Here is a 16836-nt window from a genome sequence, read left to right on the forward strand (position 1 = left end):
TATAACCACTATATACATCTATATTATATATAGATGCAATTTTAATCAAGACCATTGTAATTTGCTGTTTTCAAAGTATTCGCTTATTACATTTATTCACTGACATTTAGACAAAGACTAAGTCTAAAGGCATTAAAGTTTGTGAATTCTGCAGTATTGAATTTTTTGACAAATGCCATGAACTAAAAAAAAAGTGTAATATTTGAATAACTTTTGTTAATTTTCCCTGAAATGATTTATCCTCATCACGATTCATGTCTGAAACATCTAAATAGCAATCTAATTTCATTTTATATATTAAAAATGCCAGCGTATTAATAAATACATACAATGAATGTGCGCCCACAAAATGCATAGTATTTATGAAGAACATAAACATACACAAGGTGCTTGTAAAAAGGGCTTTTCAGAAAGAATAATGTTCATATAAATCATATTATCTGCAGACCGGAGAGAATCACGATCACTTACCTGAACCTTTCTCAATTTTACAGTACTCTTTAATCAAAATATAATATAATCACCAAACGTTATGGCTTCACAAAACTTAGATCCTCCCTAAAATGAGTCTTAAACGCAGAAAAAACTAACATGGATTTATGGATAGGGGAACTGAAACATTTGACAATAATGTTAGACTTTCCTTCCTCATTTCATTCATCTCAAAACGGTTAATCTTTTTAGTTTAGTCAGACATGAACCATGATTTGTAGCTTTCCATTCTAAAGAATGTTTGCTTAGACACACATTTGTATACAGCATTGAGATGAAGATGTGTCGAGAGGATTCTCCGATTCATTTCCAGAAAAGAAGAATTCAGATTGCATATTTCAACATTCATGCTGTTAAATGACAGAAAAGCATACAAACAACCTATAAGTCAGTCAGCAGACAAAACTCTAGGAGAAATGCAATGCAGAGAGGCTGAGATAACATAAAAGTAACCTTTATTTTAATTTTATTTTAAAGTCTGGGAACGATAGATCTGGAAAAGTCTAATTAAAGTTCTTGAAGGTATCAATTCATAGTTAAAAATGGAGGTACATCTACTAAAAATCTTCGCCGAGCCAAACTTACCTGTCCTATCAGACAAAACTTTCTAATTCTTCTATTCAATCAATCAATCAATCAATCAATCAATCTATGACACTAACTGAACAGTCAGTCAGTCGCTCCTCTGCGGTTGATGAAGATGGTTTGAAAAATGAGTAAATTCCAGGACTGCATCATCTCATTTAGAGAAAGTCTGTATAGAGTCGGTCCAACAGTTTAACTGTTCTGTGCCTTTCCCGTTTGTCATCTCAACATAAAAAATGCACATGAAGAATCATCTAAACTCAAAATTAGGGAGAAAGAAAAAAATCCTGAAACAGGTCTTTGTTGTTTTCCCATTTGTAAGATCAGAGAGCCCGGATGAACATGAAAAACAGGGAATGGCCACTCAAACGGCTCTTGAAACTGTAACTCATCAATAGACGTCAGCCTGTAAGTCCAGACCACAGGTCCATGAGGCAGAGAAGAGAAGAAGCTTCTGGACTGGGATGGCCAAAAATTCCGGCTCGTGGCTCTTTGTTGGCTGACAGAAGACTGAGAGAGTAAAAAGGTCCCAAATGTAAAATGGAGGACAAAAAAACTGCTGGATCAGAAAGAGAGGGAATGGTCTAAGACTTCTTGGAGTCTTGTGTGTTCCTCTTCTTAAGGTCAGTCAGGTCCACTGGTATAAAAGCTGAGAGAAACAATGGACAAGAAATGAAGATGACCGATTTAAAAACTTGGCATGAACTTTGTCTGCATAAATGGGAAAAATGTAAATGCTTGTATTAGTAGCAAATGTCCTGTCTTGAGGAACTTTTACATGAAAATAAACTTACAATGTAGGTTGGGATTTGGGTTTTTCTCCACATACTCCTGTGGTCCACGATCATTACGTTCACTATTTTGTGGGGATTTAATGTCTCTCAAAACACAAAGCCATGCTGGAAAGAAAACACAAAAAAAGTATTGCAACATTTATGTCTTGAAATAAAGAGCTCCAACACATTTTGACCAATGAATTTCCATCACTTAAAGTGTTCCCCTTAAAATGAAAATTCTGTCATTAATTACTCACCCTCATGTCGTTCCAACCCTGTGAACTAATCCATATGAAATGAGTGGTTTAGTCCACATTTTCTGAAGAAAATCGATCGCTTGTTATGATGAATAGATTTAATTTAGGCTTTTACTCACATGTAAACATTGATCAGGGAACATCAGCAGAAGCTCAACTTAACCTGAATAACACACAAGAACAAACCTCTTGTGCTTTGTAACTTGGGTTGGGTATCATTTTAATGTTAGCGATTCCGATTCCGCTTATCGAATCCGGTTCTTATCAATTCTCGATTCCGATTCCAATATTTTTTTTTTATGGAGAGAAAAAATAGAGCAAATACTTCAAGAATAATATTTTTACCTTTTATTCTTGCCACATTAGGCTAAACCAGTAGGCTGTTTTTGTACCTGAGTGTGATGGTGCGTTCAAGTCCTCCTGGGAAGTTCGTATGTACGAGGTGGGAAGTCGTGTGTGCGACGGTAGGTGCGTTCAAGTCACTTTCGTCGGAGTAAGATGGTGGTGTGCCTTCTCTAAATTAATTACACATAATAACAACACTTCTGCTTCTAGAAAATGTAGAGCAAAGTATGTGCATTAGTTGTATGTTGCTTTTTTATGTTTTTAATTAATTTATGAAGCCATTGTAAAATTTATTGTTACATATTACATTTTTATATTGTGATGCTATCGTATTTTTGCTGGGAATCAGCTTACTTCGTTGTAAATAGAAAAGCCTGACAATGTCACTGCTAAATACCTGTAAGTATTGTGGTATTTCGCTATGTTTCTGACTGACACGCCCCCAACTCGTACAGATCGGAGCTTAAAGAAAATTACGAGCTTCCCACTGGTATTTACGACATTGTGGTGGCGTTCATGTCGGTTCTGCTCGTAAATACGATCTTTCCGACATGACTTGAATATTAGCTGTATCTGGTGCTTCAATCAGGACTGGCGGCTGGGTTAGAGTTGACATGGCGTATTTTGCACGCGAAAATTCGTTATTTCAAATGTAGGCACGTTATTCAAATGTTCATTATTTTGTGTCAAATTGGTGGATTTTGAGGTAAAATCATGCCGTATATATTGTATTGTTATATATTGTGTTGACAACTGATCAATTAAATATTTATCATCTTACCATTTACCATCAGGCACATATAAATGTCAGGAAACACGATTCCTGGCTGCATGTCAATATCCATGGATTAGGTTTATTTGACAAGATGTAAGGAACACTTTCGATTCGAGCCAATTAAACCTTTAGTGTAATTCGTTAGTTTTACTCGCGTTTTCGCAGTAAATCCAGTCACGCAGCAGGTTCTTTTGCCACTTAGTCCAACTGAGGGAGCGCGTTCTGGCGGGAAAGTGACGTCGATGCTTTTCAGAATGCCTCAAGCGCACCGCAGGTCATGTGACAAGAACCAACCGATCAGCTTCGGCCTTTCCGTAACGAGATCAAAAGCTCAACCGGGTTTTATTTCTAATCTCCATAAATATATCTAGTAAAGCTAATGCAAGGGCTAAAAATCAATTAATCCTTTGCTGATACTTCCTAGTCATTCTGCAGAGCGCGTTTCATGGTTGCATAGCAACGACAGACGCCACGGGAGCGAAAAAGCGCTTTGGAAAGGAGGAGAAAGTGGCGCGGCCGCGATTTCACGTGAACGGCCCCAAACACGATGCATTCCTTCAGATTAAAGGTCCCGTTTTTCGTGTTTTTTTGAAGCTTTGATTGTGTTTATAGTGTGCAATATAACATGTGTTCATGTTTCGCGTGTAAAAAACACAGTATTTTTCACATAATTTACTTATCTGTATACCGCTGTTTCCACTGTCATAAAAACGGGCTGATGACTTCCTTGTTCTATGAAGTCCCTCCTTCAGAAATACGTAACGAGTTCTGATTGTGCCAGCGGTTCCTGTGTTGTTATTCGACAGCAGCTTAGCGCATCTTGCCCGGAAAGGTCACGCCTCTTACCATAACGTGGAGATGCACGCGCTCAGTGTTATTGTAAACATGTCTTTAATTTTACCCTATCAATTTGAGCCGGAATCAGACCCGGTGATTGGACTGCGGGATGAAAATAACAGACAAACACACTCTACAAACGCAACTCTTATGTATTCCTGTGGGCGGAGGTTAGTCAAAAAACTGTTTTAGTGACGTCATTAAAGAAGGAAGTAGAGGGATGTAGTCCAAACTGGCCGTTCGATGTAGGAGACTTCTGTTAAATAAAATATCTCGCTTGGCATTGAACTTTGAGCTTTAAAATTTTACAGATTTTATTTACACTCTAACAACAACATTACACACTAACTAAAGTTTGAAACATGGGATCGCGAAGAACGGGACCTTTAATGCCGCGTTGAAGCAAAAGTCAGTGCCAATTGTAATGAACTGCGTATGTGCGTGATGAGATAAGGTCCTTGTCGCAGGTCCTAGCAGATAGATACAACTGTAAAATGCTCACTGCTGTTCACGGTGCGAGAATGACTGAAAAAAAGTCAGGAATCGATAAACAGAATCGAAATGCGCGCATCGTATCGAATACCCGGTTCTTTGAAATTTGGAACCGGTTCTCGATACCAAACCATATTCGTAACTCAAGAGAATGAACCTCATTGGTTACGCAGCACATTTGAGCTTTGCTCTCGCGCGTGTGTAGCAAGTTTAGTTGAGCTTCTCTTTATGTTCGCTCATTTCATATGGATTTGTTTTTCAATCTCTTTATGAACTTTTTGAAGCGTCAAAGTGTCAGTTGAAAAGGCAGTCAATGGAAGGAAAACTGACAGAATTCTGTCATCAAAAATATCTTAATTTGTGTTCTGAAGATGAACGAAGGTCTTACGGGTGTGGAATGACATGAGGGTGAGTAATTAATGACAGAATATTCATTTTGGAGTGAACTAACCCTTTAACCAGTTGCACTATTACAGGATAAGGATTGTTAAAAACGATTTTGTAAAGATTGAATCATAAAGCAGTGGTTCCCAAACTTTTGTAGAGAAAAATATTTTACAGTGTAGACAGCATCACTTATTATAATGGGTTCTTTTTTGTTGCATCACGCCAAACGCATCTGTGTAGACACGTTGTTTTAGTAGTTGTGAGTTTGAAGTACCTTTATCGTCTGCTTTACATTTATCTTGCACTGGTAATACTTTCACAAACATACATCATTCTTTAATATTTTTACACAGCTCCCTGCGGTACTTAATTCTGATTCTTCAATTGCACCATCTAGCGGTTTGTTAAAGGTGCTCAGACGATACTGCGAGTCATTTTGAGGTAATAAAATATATCAGATGAATATTTTGTGTTAAATTATGTACTTATGTGTGAAGTAGCCGCATAATAAGGGTGGTAATTTCGGGGTCTTGTATCACCCTGCATAGGTTTCTTTTGCATAATCTGCTGACTGTAGCCTACACTGTCACTATCACTTAGCCTTGCCACGTCTCACTTTTTATAACCCCCCCCCCCCCATGAGGCACGCCCCCAAGCCATAGAGAATAAATTACATAACAGTGGAGCATAAAGGTCCCAATATACTTCAAGCGAATTTGAAGAACGGTGTGATGTAGTTTTGAACAAAATCAGGCCAAAAATGAAGTTCAATTGGTGTTAATTTAAGGAGTTCAGAACATTTCAGCAAAGCAAACTTTCCAGAAAAGTTTGCTCTTCCTATCAAATACCTTCAAACTACCTATGGTCCGTGACGATGATGTAATAAGTGGGTGTGGCTCTGAAACTCCACCTTCTTTGATGTGGAACCCTTTGGTTAATTTCTTCTGTTCAGTCCGCCGAGGTCAGATGCGAGTAAAAACAACGTAGTTGTAATTCTAAATGAAAGCGATACTATCCCTTTTTTATGTTTAATACTGTAACTATATATATATCACTATGATCAGATGCTTTCTTAACTGCTGTTTTCTCACTGCTGTCATTTCTGTTGTGTTTATTTTGTTATTAAGAGGAAACGTGCAGCACATATTTACATATTCATCTAAACATCACTCTCAGCAGTGTGTGCAGCATCAGGATGATTGCTAACTGCATATCGCTGCAAAGGTATTTCCAACTTCTTTTTACCCCTAAGCGAAGAATGAAAAAGAACTTTGGTATGAGTATATTGGGGCATTAACGAACTTCAACAAAAATGACAAATATTCCCATGCTTTTTATAGAATTTTTTAGTGTCAGTGATGTCCTCAGGCCTGGGGATCACACGTTTTCAAGGAGAAAATGGTGCTCAGCTATAAAGCTGTGTCATGTGTCACAATCTTACTGTCATGGATGAAGCGCACATTTTCTTCATGTGCTGGTGTGAAAAGCTCTCCTGTATTCGTTGGTGATCGAGGGCTGGAAGTCCTCTTGTACGTGTGCATTCTAGGGGTGGAGGAGCTGGAAAACACACACAAACCATTGAAAAAGATGTTTTGTTGTATTTAAGTACAATTCCAAGTATCTAGCAACACACATCCTTGTGGATTTTTTTTTTTTTTTACTTTCACTTATTTTGTGTAGTATTAAAAAGTTATTTTTTCCCGAGCTTTAAGGTATGTTTACACAACAACAATGAACTAAGAATGGAAACGTGTTTTTTCTTTTGTGTTTTTCGTGTACAGACATCAACATCAGCTGTTAAAATGATCCCCCTTCACACGGATCCGTGAAAATGATTAAAATTGCTGTATTATTCATACCAGGCCAGTTGTTGGCGATGTCACTTTGTGAAGAAACACTATGCGCCCATAGAGTACCTCAGGGATGACATGTTTTTGTAAGCCAACCTGGAAGTTAGCGGCGCACAGGTTCCCTCGATTGAAAGATTAAGCATTTTTCTCAGACTTATGGAAAATTGCAAAAAAAAAAAAAGCTCTGTGTTTAACAAAGGTTATGATACTTACACGTTTTGACTATCAATATAATCTTTACAACATTTACACATTTTGAAGCCTAAATAAAGTCGTCAGATATAAAAGGCTAACAGTAGGCTATAAATGGACTACAGCACACCATGGTCGTGGATCAACTTCACCACCACCAAGCTTCCTCAAACTTTAAAAAACAACTTTTAAACAACTTAAAAACATGCTCGCTGATTATGATCTGCGCTGTGTATGAATACTTATCCACTTTTTCATGAGAAATGCTGTCCAAATGTCCTGTTTGTCATGATGACGTTTAAAGTCCCCACCAAAGGAAGTAGTCCCTTTTAGCAACTTGTTAGCAACCGCCGTTTTTAAGACACAATAAAAGTTTTTTAAAAAATCACAAGCGGGTTTTTAACTGGTGTGTTTTATGTCATAGATCAAAACGTGAAAATATTTAGAGGCTTTGTTAACCACAGACCTTAGTTGAGGCGATTTGGCAAAAACCCATTCAAAAAAAAACATTGACTTCGGGGCGATGGAACCGGAAGTCCTAAAATACTAACTCACTTCCGGGTTTTGCCTACAAAAACACATCATCCCTGAGGTACTCTATAGACTGAACACATAATACATATGATGTATTATGTTGTAAATGACACATATGATGTAAATGACACATTTTTTTTTTTTTGTAGTTTACACGGAGATGATAACGGTATCGTTTTCAAAAACTTGCGTTTGAAACCAAATTTCAAAAGTTTGCATTTTCAGGCCACCAAAATGCCATTGTCAAGTAGATGAACGGCCAAAACACATAAAAAGTTTTCCTCTTTAGTTGAAAACGGTGTCATGTAAACGAAACCTTAGAAATGAAGAGCATGTCAAGATGTTAAACTGAAAGTTAAATTCAGCAGAAGCTGCTTTTATAGTAGTTTGACATGAGAATATGAACCGTTTGCAAATTTCCAGGGTTCACAGAAGTCATGATAGAAATTACTATAAAGGTAAATATGAGACTACAGATAATATGATTATTGTTCATTTTTTGTAGAACTTTTAAGAACTTTGTAAGAACTTTTAAACTTTTAACTTCCACAACTTTTAAAAACAGGAAAAGAAACACAGATGGACTGATTAAAGCTGAAAGAGAAATGTCCAATTTACAATCATTACCTCAGAAACACCCTTGCAGCAGCTTTTTTATTTTTTTATTTTTAATGTTACTTATTCAAAAGTTTGGAATCATTTTATGATTTTTTTTTTTTTTTTTTTTTTTTTATGTTTTTGAAAGAAGTCTCTTCTGTTCACAAAAAAAAAAAAATTACTGACCTCAAACTTTGGACCAATAGTGTAATTTAATGGCAAGGTAATATAACACAAAATACAGTCTTATAAATGTTCATTATTAAAAAATAAAATACAAATAACTGAGGAAACCCATCATTACAGTCTGTGAAAAGGGCCCATTGTTTACCAAAAGTGTTTGCTCTCAAGTCAAGTTTGTTTTCAGCAATGGTTATATTTTAATGTCTCTCTTTGTTGTGAAGTGGCTTCAGGAACTAATGACTTTACCTTGTCATTCTGTTACAGTCTCTCTTGCCTCACAATCTCAGTATGAGGCTTAACAGGGAAGTTTGCCTGTTCTTCAGTGTGTTTTCTAAGGGGAAAGACACTTCAGTAAGATTAAAGGAATTCAGACGAAACACATCAGTTGTCACAAAAGTGCATTTGAGTAACAGATCCAAACTAAATCAATGGCACACAGGGTTTATTAGCTGATATGATCAGTGCAGCAGCACCATCAATGAATAATATATATCAGTAATGTGTACATCTTTGCACAAGGCTGAGCGGAGAAGTGAAATGTGCTACACAAACACCTGATACTATATTTCTGGTACAAGCGAAAGGATCAAAAGGCAATTCAGAGACTCAGTGTTTGTTATTGTTTATGATAGACTGGCAGCTAGTATGTTAGCATTGTTTTCATAGCTGTACTGATGCTGACTTCACAAGCAATCAGAGCAAATACACAGCGAATGCATCGCGAAACATTCAGACTAACGCTCACATAATGGAAAACGAGAGTTTCAAACCTGTCTGTTTGTTTCTCTTTCTTCTGCTCTATCTGTATTCAGGCCTGGCTCGGCCGAAACGTTGCTAATGCCAACCAATTATTTCCGGGGCAGCCGAACAAGCTGAGCGAGAAGCGCATGCGCGAACAGGGCCAAAATACGTGTTTTAATCTTTTAATTTAGCAGACCAGGGGCGAGTTTCCCGAAAGCATCGTTAGCCAACTATGGTCGTAAGTCCCATTGAACTCTATTGGTAACGACGGAACTTGCGACCATAGTTCGCTTTGGGAAACGCACCCCAGAGCCTATTCGCTAATATGAACTACTAATGATTCTTCATTAAAATTATGTATAGCATAGGCCCATGTTTATGTATAGTTTGAAATCTCAGATTTTTTTCTCACCATCACTCAAAAATGTGCACTGCAGCCTGCGCTGCATTTTTATTAGGGTGTTTGTTTTAGTAAAATATATGAACTAAATATCCCACTGATGTATTATTACTGTGTCATGTTTTATGGGTTAGTTTTTCTCGATTGCTAATTAACACATTATGACTGATTCAGTATGATTTCCCGAATCATTCATTCAGTTCTCAAAACAAAGAAACATTCTCAAAACGTTTATTTCACCAGTTTTCAGATATATTCCAGTTTTCGTAATGATTTCTGCAAAACTACACAAAACGCCCTCATTTTACACAGGTTTAACCATGTTCTCATGAAGATCCGACTCTAAACACACCATATAGGCTACCAGTAAGGAGACATAAAATAATGATATGAAATGAAAGAAAAATTACTATTTTCATGAAGCTTGCACTTTAATTTTCCTTAATTTTATTAGCATCTTTTTCAGCTGGAATCTGTTATTTTTATCCAGAACTTCAGAGCTGCTGTAGTTTTTTTTTTTTTTTTGTCAACAACAACACTGATACTATAAATTTCTCCATATCCAGAAAGAACTATTTTACATCAACAACATTAAACAATGAGTCAAGAAAGTCATTCATTTCTTCTTAAGAGTTCATGTTAACTGTGATTTGTCCCCCAACACTATTTTCTCCTCTACTAATGTCATTTTCCACATCTTTACTCTACAATATTCATGACTGTTTGTTATTTCATTATTCATCTATTCATTTTGTAACGAACCCTGTGTTTGATCATTTAACTGAAAGGTACTTTTGATAGTAATAATAAAAATGAATAAACTAAATTAATGTGATTTCCATCAAGACAAGAAGAGCTTGAGAAAAAGACAAATACACATCATCACTGTTTGTTTTGCTATCTTAGTGAGGACATTCCATAGGCGTAATGGTTTTTATACTGTACGAACTTCAGCTGTATTAATGTAATGAAGAGAAAATAGAGACTCCGTAACATCTCACTGTTACTGATTTACAGTGCAGCTCAAATTATTATGGGTAAAATCTCTCTACAATCTGTTCTGAAACATCAACACAGTTTCACTGATGATCCTGAACCAACCCAAAACCCAGGATAAAGCGGCTGAGTGAATGTGGTCTGGACTGTGTGGATGAGGCTCATTGTGTCAGAGACGCTGTAGAAGGACAGAGTTCCTGCACTGTGATCCACATACACTCCTATTCTACCACTGAAGGACTTTACAGGGAGTACAGTGTGTATGTTATTGTGCCAGAATGAGGAACTGGAGGAAGAGCAGCTCAAACTCCAGGACTGATCATTATATCCAAACGCACACTCAATACCCGATCCCTTCCTGCTGATGCTCTTATATGACACTGATATATACACACTCCAACTGCACTCAATCTCCCAGTAACAGCGTCCACACACACTCTCTCTACACAACACCTGACGCCACACATCAAATCTGTCTGGATGATCAAGATACGGCTGCTCTGTGTCAGTGCGAGAAATCACTCTGTTTCTCTCAAACAGACAGAGGTTTTCATTCACTGTGTTCAGATCCTGTTCCTCTCAGACAGACAGAGCTGTTTATGTGCTCTGTTTGGATCCAGAGTGAGCTGATGGGAATCTGATGGAGAGAAACACATCAGAATCAGGAATTATGAATCTGATCTTTTAATGTATCTGAACTCTTCATGACTCAATGTTCAGTGTATCATCAGTGTCTCAGTACAGCTGACCAGATATCCTGAATCATCATTTACGTGATCAGATATTAAAGTCTTCTATCATGATTTCTTTCACCTTCTACAGGAAGATCATGAACACATTCAGTGAGTTTTTCTGCTTGTTTTCTTAGTGACTTACACTGTAGGAAGTCGTTTCTGGTCTTGGGATTCATGTTGGTGAATGTGACTGTGGAAATAAACAGACATGAACAGTGTAAAGAGAAATGACCAGATTAAATGCATTCATTTCAAAGACATTTTTCATATGATACTCTATATTAGATATTAGATGATGTAGAACTCATTTCTGAGAGCAGATGAATCTCAAAGGGGCCTCATTTATAAAACACACGTATTGATTTGATATACGATTAGTATACGATTTGATTCAAAATCCTACATCATGTAGCCTATATATATAACACTTGCTCATGATCATGAGTGCCATACTTCGGAACCATCAAGGGATATTTGTGGCCGTTCTAAAGGTGGATTTGATGCTCTTGTTCACATTGTATTTGAATTTAAGATGAACTGTGATTTATAAAGTGGGATGCATTTAAGATTTTTTTTTTTGTGTGCAAATGGACATTTTATAAATCATAGGAACATTTTAGAAACTGTTGTACGTTCGCATTTAGGATCTTTCTGCACACGTCTGTATAATGGAGGCGCAGGACTTTACCTCTGTCAGAGATCTTCTTGATCTCCTCTTTGCAGAAATCCTGCAGTTTGTCTCTCAGTTGACGGACAGATTCTCTCATGCCATCAAAAGAGAAGAGAGAACTGAAGGGATCGTCGGGTTTGTCTGTAGATTCAGGAGGTGCTGAGAGAGACTGGAAACTCTACAGAAAACACAAATCAAAACTTCAGTCAATATCTGTGCGGCTCTGTTGGTTTTCAGTAACTCGCCTCAATCCACTTTCACACAATCAGATACTTTCTTCTCTTATTCATTATTTAATGCTGCAAATTCTAGTATTTGACACTACAATCCTTGTGAGAAAGAAGAGCACTTTAGCATACTTTTTAACAGAGGTGTCAATAACGAAGTAAAAATACTTCTTAGAAATTTTGGGTATATACTTTTACTGGAGTAGCCTAATTATTTTTCAGCCGACTTTTTACCTCTACTCCTTACATTTTCACGCAATTATCTGTAGGTTACTTTCTACTCCTTACATTTTAAAAATAGCCTAGTTATTTAATTTCGGCTTGTTTTCATTCCGGCTTGTCATCGTTCAAAAAAAAAAAAAAAAAAAAAAAAAAAAACCTACCTATCCGTATAGAGTGAATTTGACTGTGGTTGGATGAGAAGTATAAACAATTACCATTCCGACACCCTATTGGTTTGTACGCGATCCATCTCACCTCCACATAAAACAAATCACGCCACCTCGTCGTATATCGGTGTTATGTAATATTCAGTTCCTGTGAAAAACTGTTCCAGTGGGTGGAGTATACGTGCATATTCATGATATTTCCCCGGTTGTGGGCGTGGTCTTGAGACAACGCTCAGACGAATGGAACTGAAAATATTAGTGCTCAAATCGAACTCGTTTAATGGATTATTTCGAAACAGTAGTGAAGATTCAATGTTAAGCATTAACTGCAACAGTTGACATTTTCAAAAATATGAATATATTGTGTAATATGAAAACAAATCTTTGCTGTTTTGCCTGATTGATTACAGATATTCAGATAAACAGGTAAGGACACAGCAAGTAAACAATGAGCGAATAACTAATTTCAGTCAAAATACTAATTAATTATGAAGGCTGAGCAATTTTAATATTTGGTGAATAACTCCTGCCATAGTCACTCAAAACCGGGATGGCAATTCTAGTCACATAGAGTGCCCCAGGGATGACGCGTTTTTGTAGGCAAAACCGGAAGCGAGTTAGCATTTTAGGACTTCCGGTTCCAACGCCATAAAGTCTATGGGTTTTTTGAATGGGTTTTTGCTAAATCGCCTGAAATAAGGTCTGTGGTAAACAAAGCCTCTAAATACTTTCACGTTTTGATCTATGACATAAAACACACCAGTTATAACCCACTTGTGATTTTTTAAACTTTTACTGCGTCTTCAAATCGGCGGTTGCTAACAAATTGCTAAAAGGGACTACTTCCTTTGGCGGGGACTTTAGACGTCATCATTAAAAACGGGACATTTGGACAGCATTTCTCATGAAAAAGTGGATAAGTATTCATACACAGCGCAGATCATAATCAGTGAGCATGTTTTTAAATAGAGTTGTTTTCTAAATAAAGTTTGAGGACGCTTGGTGGTGACGACGTTGATCCGCGACCATGGTGTGCTGTAGTCCTTTTATAGCCTACTGTTAGCCTTTTATATCTGACGACTTTATTTAGGCTTCAAAATCTATAAATGTTGTGTTAACTTGTAAAGATTATCTTGATAGGCAAAACGTGTAAGTGTCATAACCCTTTGTTAAACACAGAGCTTATTTTCTGTGATTTTCCAAAAGTCTATGGGAAAAATGAATAGGCTTTCAGTCGAGGGAACCCGCGCGCCGCTAACTTCCGGGTTGGCCTACAAAAACGCGTCATCCCTGGGGCACTCTATTTATGTTTTGTTTCACTGTAATGTCACATTTTCCTTAAGGGGGGCGTTTTCCCCCACTCTACCCTAAGCTAGCCTGTTGTGAGTCATCCTTAAAAGGTTAGTTCACCCAAAAATGAAAATAATGTCATTTATTACTCACCCTCATGCCGTTCCACACCCGTAAGACCTTTTTAAGGTACACAAATTAAGATATTTTTGTTGAAATCCGATGGCTCAGTGAGGCCTCCATAGCCAGCAATAACTTTTCCTCTCTCAAGATCCATTAATGTACTAAAAACATATTTAAATCAGTTCATGTGAGTACAGTGGTTCAATATTAATATTATAAAGGGACGAGAATATTTTTGGTGCACCAAAAAAACAAAATAAAGACTTATAGTGATGGCCGATGTCAAAACACTGCTTCAGGAAGCTTCGGAGCATTATGAATCAGCGTAGATCTGTTTACCTCACAGGCAAACGCACAGTGTCCGCTTTATTTCTCTCTCAGGGATGAAAATGCACCTTTGGGTGTGGATGCGCTGGCACACCCATGGCCAAACGTGTTGCTATACGCTTTCCCACCGCTGAGTCTAATTTCTCCCACCCTAGAAAGAGTAAGAGAAAACGGATTATCTCTCCTTCTGATAGCCCCTCGTTGGCCGGGGAGGCTGTGGCTGGCAGAAATTGTCCAGCTCCTTCAGGGAGAGCCCTGGCCATTCCCGTTGAGCCGGGACCTGCTGTCACAAGCGGGGGGGCAGATATTTCACCCACACCCGGAACGAGTCGATCTTTGGGTTTGGCCCGTGAAGGGTTAAATTTAAACGCACTCGGGCTTCCGCAAGAGGTTATAAACACTGTACAGAGCGCTAGAGCTCCATCAGCGCACTCACTGTATGAACTTAAATGGCGTGTGATGAAGACTGGTGTACGTGTAAAGGAGTTATTACGTTTCAGTGCACGGTGAGTGATGTACTCTGCTTTTTACAAAGCTTAATGAACAATGGGAGAGCGTTTTCTACTATTAAAGTTTACCTGACTGCTATTTCGGCTTGTCATATAGGCTTCGAGGGAGTTTCAATGGGACGGCATCCTCTTATATTATAGTAAAGCGTTTGAGACTAGTATCTAAGCGCCTTGTCCATGGTTCTTAATGCTTTAACTCGGGCTCCCTTTGAACCTCTGGAGAGTGTTGATATTACGCTCCAATCACAGAGCACTCCATCACCAGAGTACTGATCACACGCACCTGCACCTCATCAGTACGGCAATCATCACCAGTACAAGAGACACACACACGCACTCACAATAGGCCCCTGTGGTGCGGCCTAAGCTTTTGTCCTTAATGGGATTTTGTTCCTTACATTATTTTTACTTTAAATAGTTGAAACCAGTACTTTTACCCTAGTATCTATACTTCTACCTGAGTGATGAATGTGAATACTTTTGACACAAGTGCTTGAGAGCATGAGTAATACTTTTGTACCATGGTGCAGTAATGTGTGTGTGTGTGTGTGTGTGTGTGTGTGTGTTTGGGTCGGACGCAAAGCACAAAAAAAAATTAAAAATTTGGGCTTACGTGGGGCACTGGGTATGGTACGATTTAATATCTCGGAATAACGAGATATTATGTTGAAATAACTTAATATCTCGAAATAAGTTATATCAAAATAACAACTTAATACCTCGAAATAAGTTATGTCAAAATGACAAGTTATGTCGAAATAACAAGATAAGTTTTCTTCTTCCCCCCCCCCTCCCACCATGCAGTTCAGGGCTTCCGTAGTACGTTGCCCTTCAAAAGTTTGGAATCTTTATAATAAAATGTTTTTGAAAGTATCTTCTGCTCACAAAGGCTCACAAAAATATTAAAGAATCTTATTTACTCCAAACTTTGGACCAGTTGTGTAATTTCAGTTGTGCTGAAACACAACATGCCAGAAATGAAGACCTAATGTTCCATTCTTTAAATATAGTATAAAACCTCTACTTCTTCAACAACAGCAGCTCAAAAGTCTTGAAATACTTAGAGTTTTTCTCAATCGATTTGACAAATTTCTCCTAACTCAGGTCACTGTTCTCAAAACAGTTACACAGTAATTTCAAGTACTTTGTAATTGTCCTAAACAGGTTGTAAATCTTACTTCATTTCATGCAAATTTTAAATCATATGCATTTTCTCAAAACACTGTGCACAAAATTCAAAAATGTTTTCACAGTAGCTCATACAGTCAACCACAACTTTAATACATCAGGCAAAAACAATTGCAGCTCTTTTTATTAGTTTTTTAAAAAATCACAATCATTTGTGCACCATTTTTCCAAACACAACAATCAAAACTCACAATAACAAACTGTTATTTGTTAAAATCTCAGTTGTACTTGTTCTCAATTAGCCCCAAATAAATATCTGCTGAGTTAGTAATACACACAACACAGAAAGAACAGTCGAAAACAACAACAACAACAAAAGAAGAAGAACGGGAAAAGAAAGATGTAAGAGTGAGAGGTTTTGGAGGGGATAGGGAGAGGAACAGTGGAAAAGGTAGAAAGAGATGAGGGGAAAGGAGGAGGTATAGGAAGAGGAGATGGAGCAAAAAGAGTTGAGGATGTTGGAAGACGAGAAGAGGCCGGAGTAGAGGGAGAAGATATGGTAGAATGGAAGGCAATGGTATTAGTGGAAAGAGCAAGAGAAGCAAATATAAGAAGACATGGACAGATGGAAAGAGAAGAGCAAGGTGTAAGAGGAGGGAGGAGAGGTTAAAGAATAGGGTACAGTCGAGTTTCAAATGAAATCAGAGCCAACCTTGACCATGTCATAAATTATGTTTTTTTCCTTGAGAGAAGCTGGACATATAGTTTAGCCCAATATAAGCATTGTGCCACAGTCAATGTCCCTGGACAACAAATGCTCCAATCCACTGATGGTGTGGCACATAAGTGTGATCAGGAGCAAACTGAATGAAAATGTAGTTATGGGACAATGTCCACTTTCACCATTCAACACCGGTACAAGAGTGGTTTGAGCATCACCTACATTTCAGGATGGTGTTGTTGTTGTTTTTTCTACTGTAAACTCTATAAACTAATGACT

At 37.6% G+C, this 16836-nt stretch overlaps 2 protein-coding genes across 2 annotated transcripts; both read right to left on the reverse strand.

Annotated features, from left to right (window-relative positions):
- Positions 1-930: 930 nt before the first annotated feature.
- On the reverse strand, positions 931-9215 carry mcrip1 (MAPK regulated corepressor interacting protein 1). The gene is made up of 5 exons (XM_048184608.1): positions 9073-9215; positions 8549-8633; positions 6388-6503; positions 1872-1976; positions 931-1726 (listed from the first exon to the last, which is right to left on the reverse strand). Exons 2-5 carry the CDS (start codon positions 8554-8556, stop codon positions 1662-1664), a joined length of 294 nt encoding a protein of 97 aa, XP_048040565.1. The 5' UTR covers positions 8557-8633; positions 9073-9215; the 3' UTR covers positions 931-1661.
- LOC125252261 (tripartite motif-containing protein 16-like protein) lies at positions 9073-11349 on the reverse strand. Its single transcript, XM_048165833.1, has 2 exons — positions 11253-11349; positions 9073-11017 (listed from the first exon to the last, which is right to left on the reverse strand). Exons 1-2 carry the CDS (start codon positions 11347-11349, stop codon positions 10512-10514), a joined length of 603 nt encoding a protein of 200 aa, XP_048021790.1. The 3' UTR covers positions 9073-10511.
- Between the last annotated feature and the right edge of the window lie 5487 nt (positions 11350-16836).

The sequence above is a fragment of the Megalobrama amblycephala genome, linkage group LG1 (genome assembly GCF_018812025.1).
Source record: "Megalobrama amblycephala isolate DHTTF-2021 linkage group LG1, ASM1881202v1, whole genome shotgun sequence".
Lineage (NCBI taxonomy): Eukaryota > Metazoa > Chordata > Actinopteri > Cypriniformes > Xenocyprididae > Megalobrama > Megalobrama amblycephala.

Bases quoted from the DNA above. Each gene is read 5' to 3' on its own strand.
- mcrip1 (XM_048184608.1), bottom strand. The intron at 1,977-6,387 runs GTAAGATTGTGA...TTTTCTTTCCAG, and splicing joins TGTGCGCTTCATCCATGACA to CATGGCTTTGTGTTTTGAGA. The intron at 1,727-1,871 runs GTAAGTTTATTT...TGTTTCTCTCAG, and splicing joins CCCAAATCCCAACCTACATT to CTTTTATACCAGTGGACCTG.
- LOC125252261 (XM_048165833.1), bottom strand. From the start codon at position 11,349: ATGAATCCCAAGACCAGAAACGACTTCCTACAGTGTAAGTCACTAAGA. The intron at 11,018-11,252 runs GTGAAAGAAATC...TGTCTGTCTGAG, and splicing joins TCATGATCTTCCTGTAGAAG to AGGAACAGGATCTGAACACA.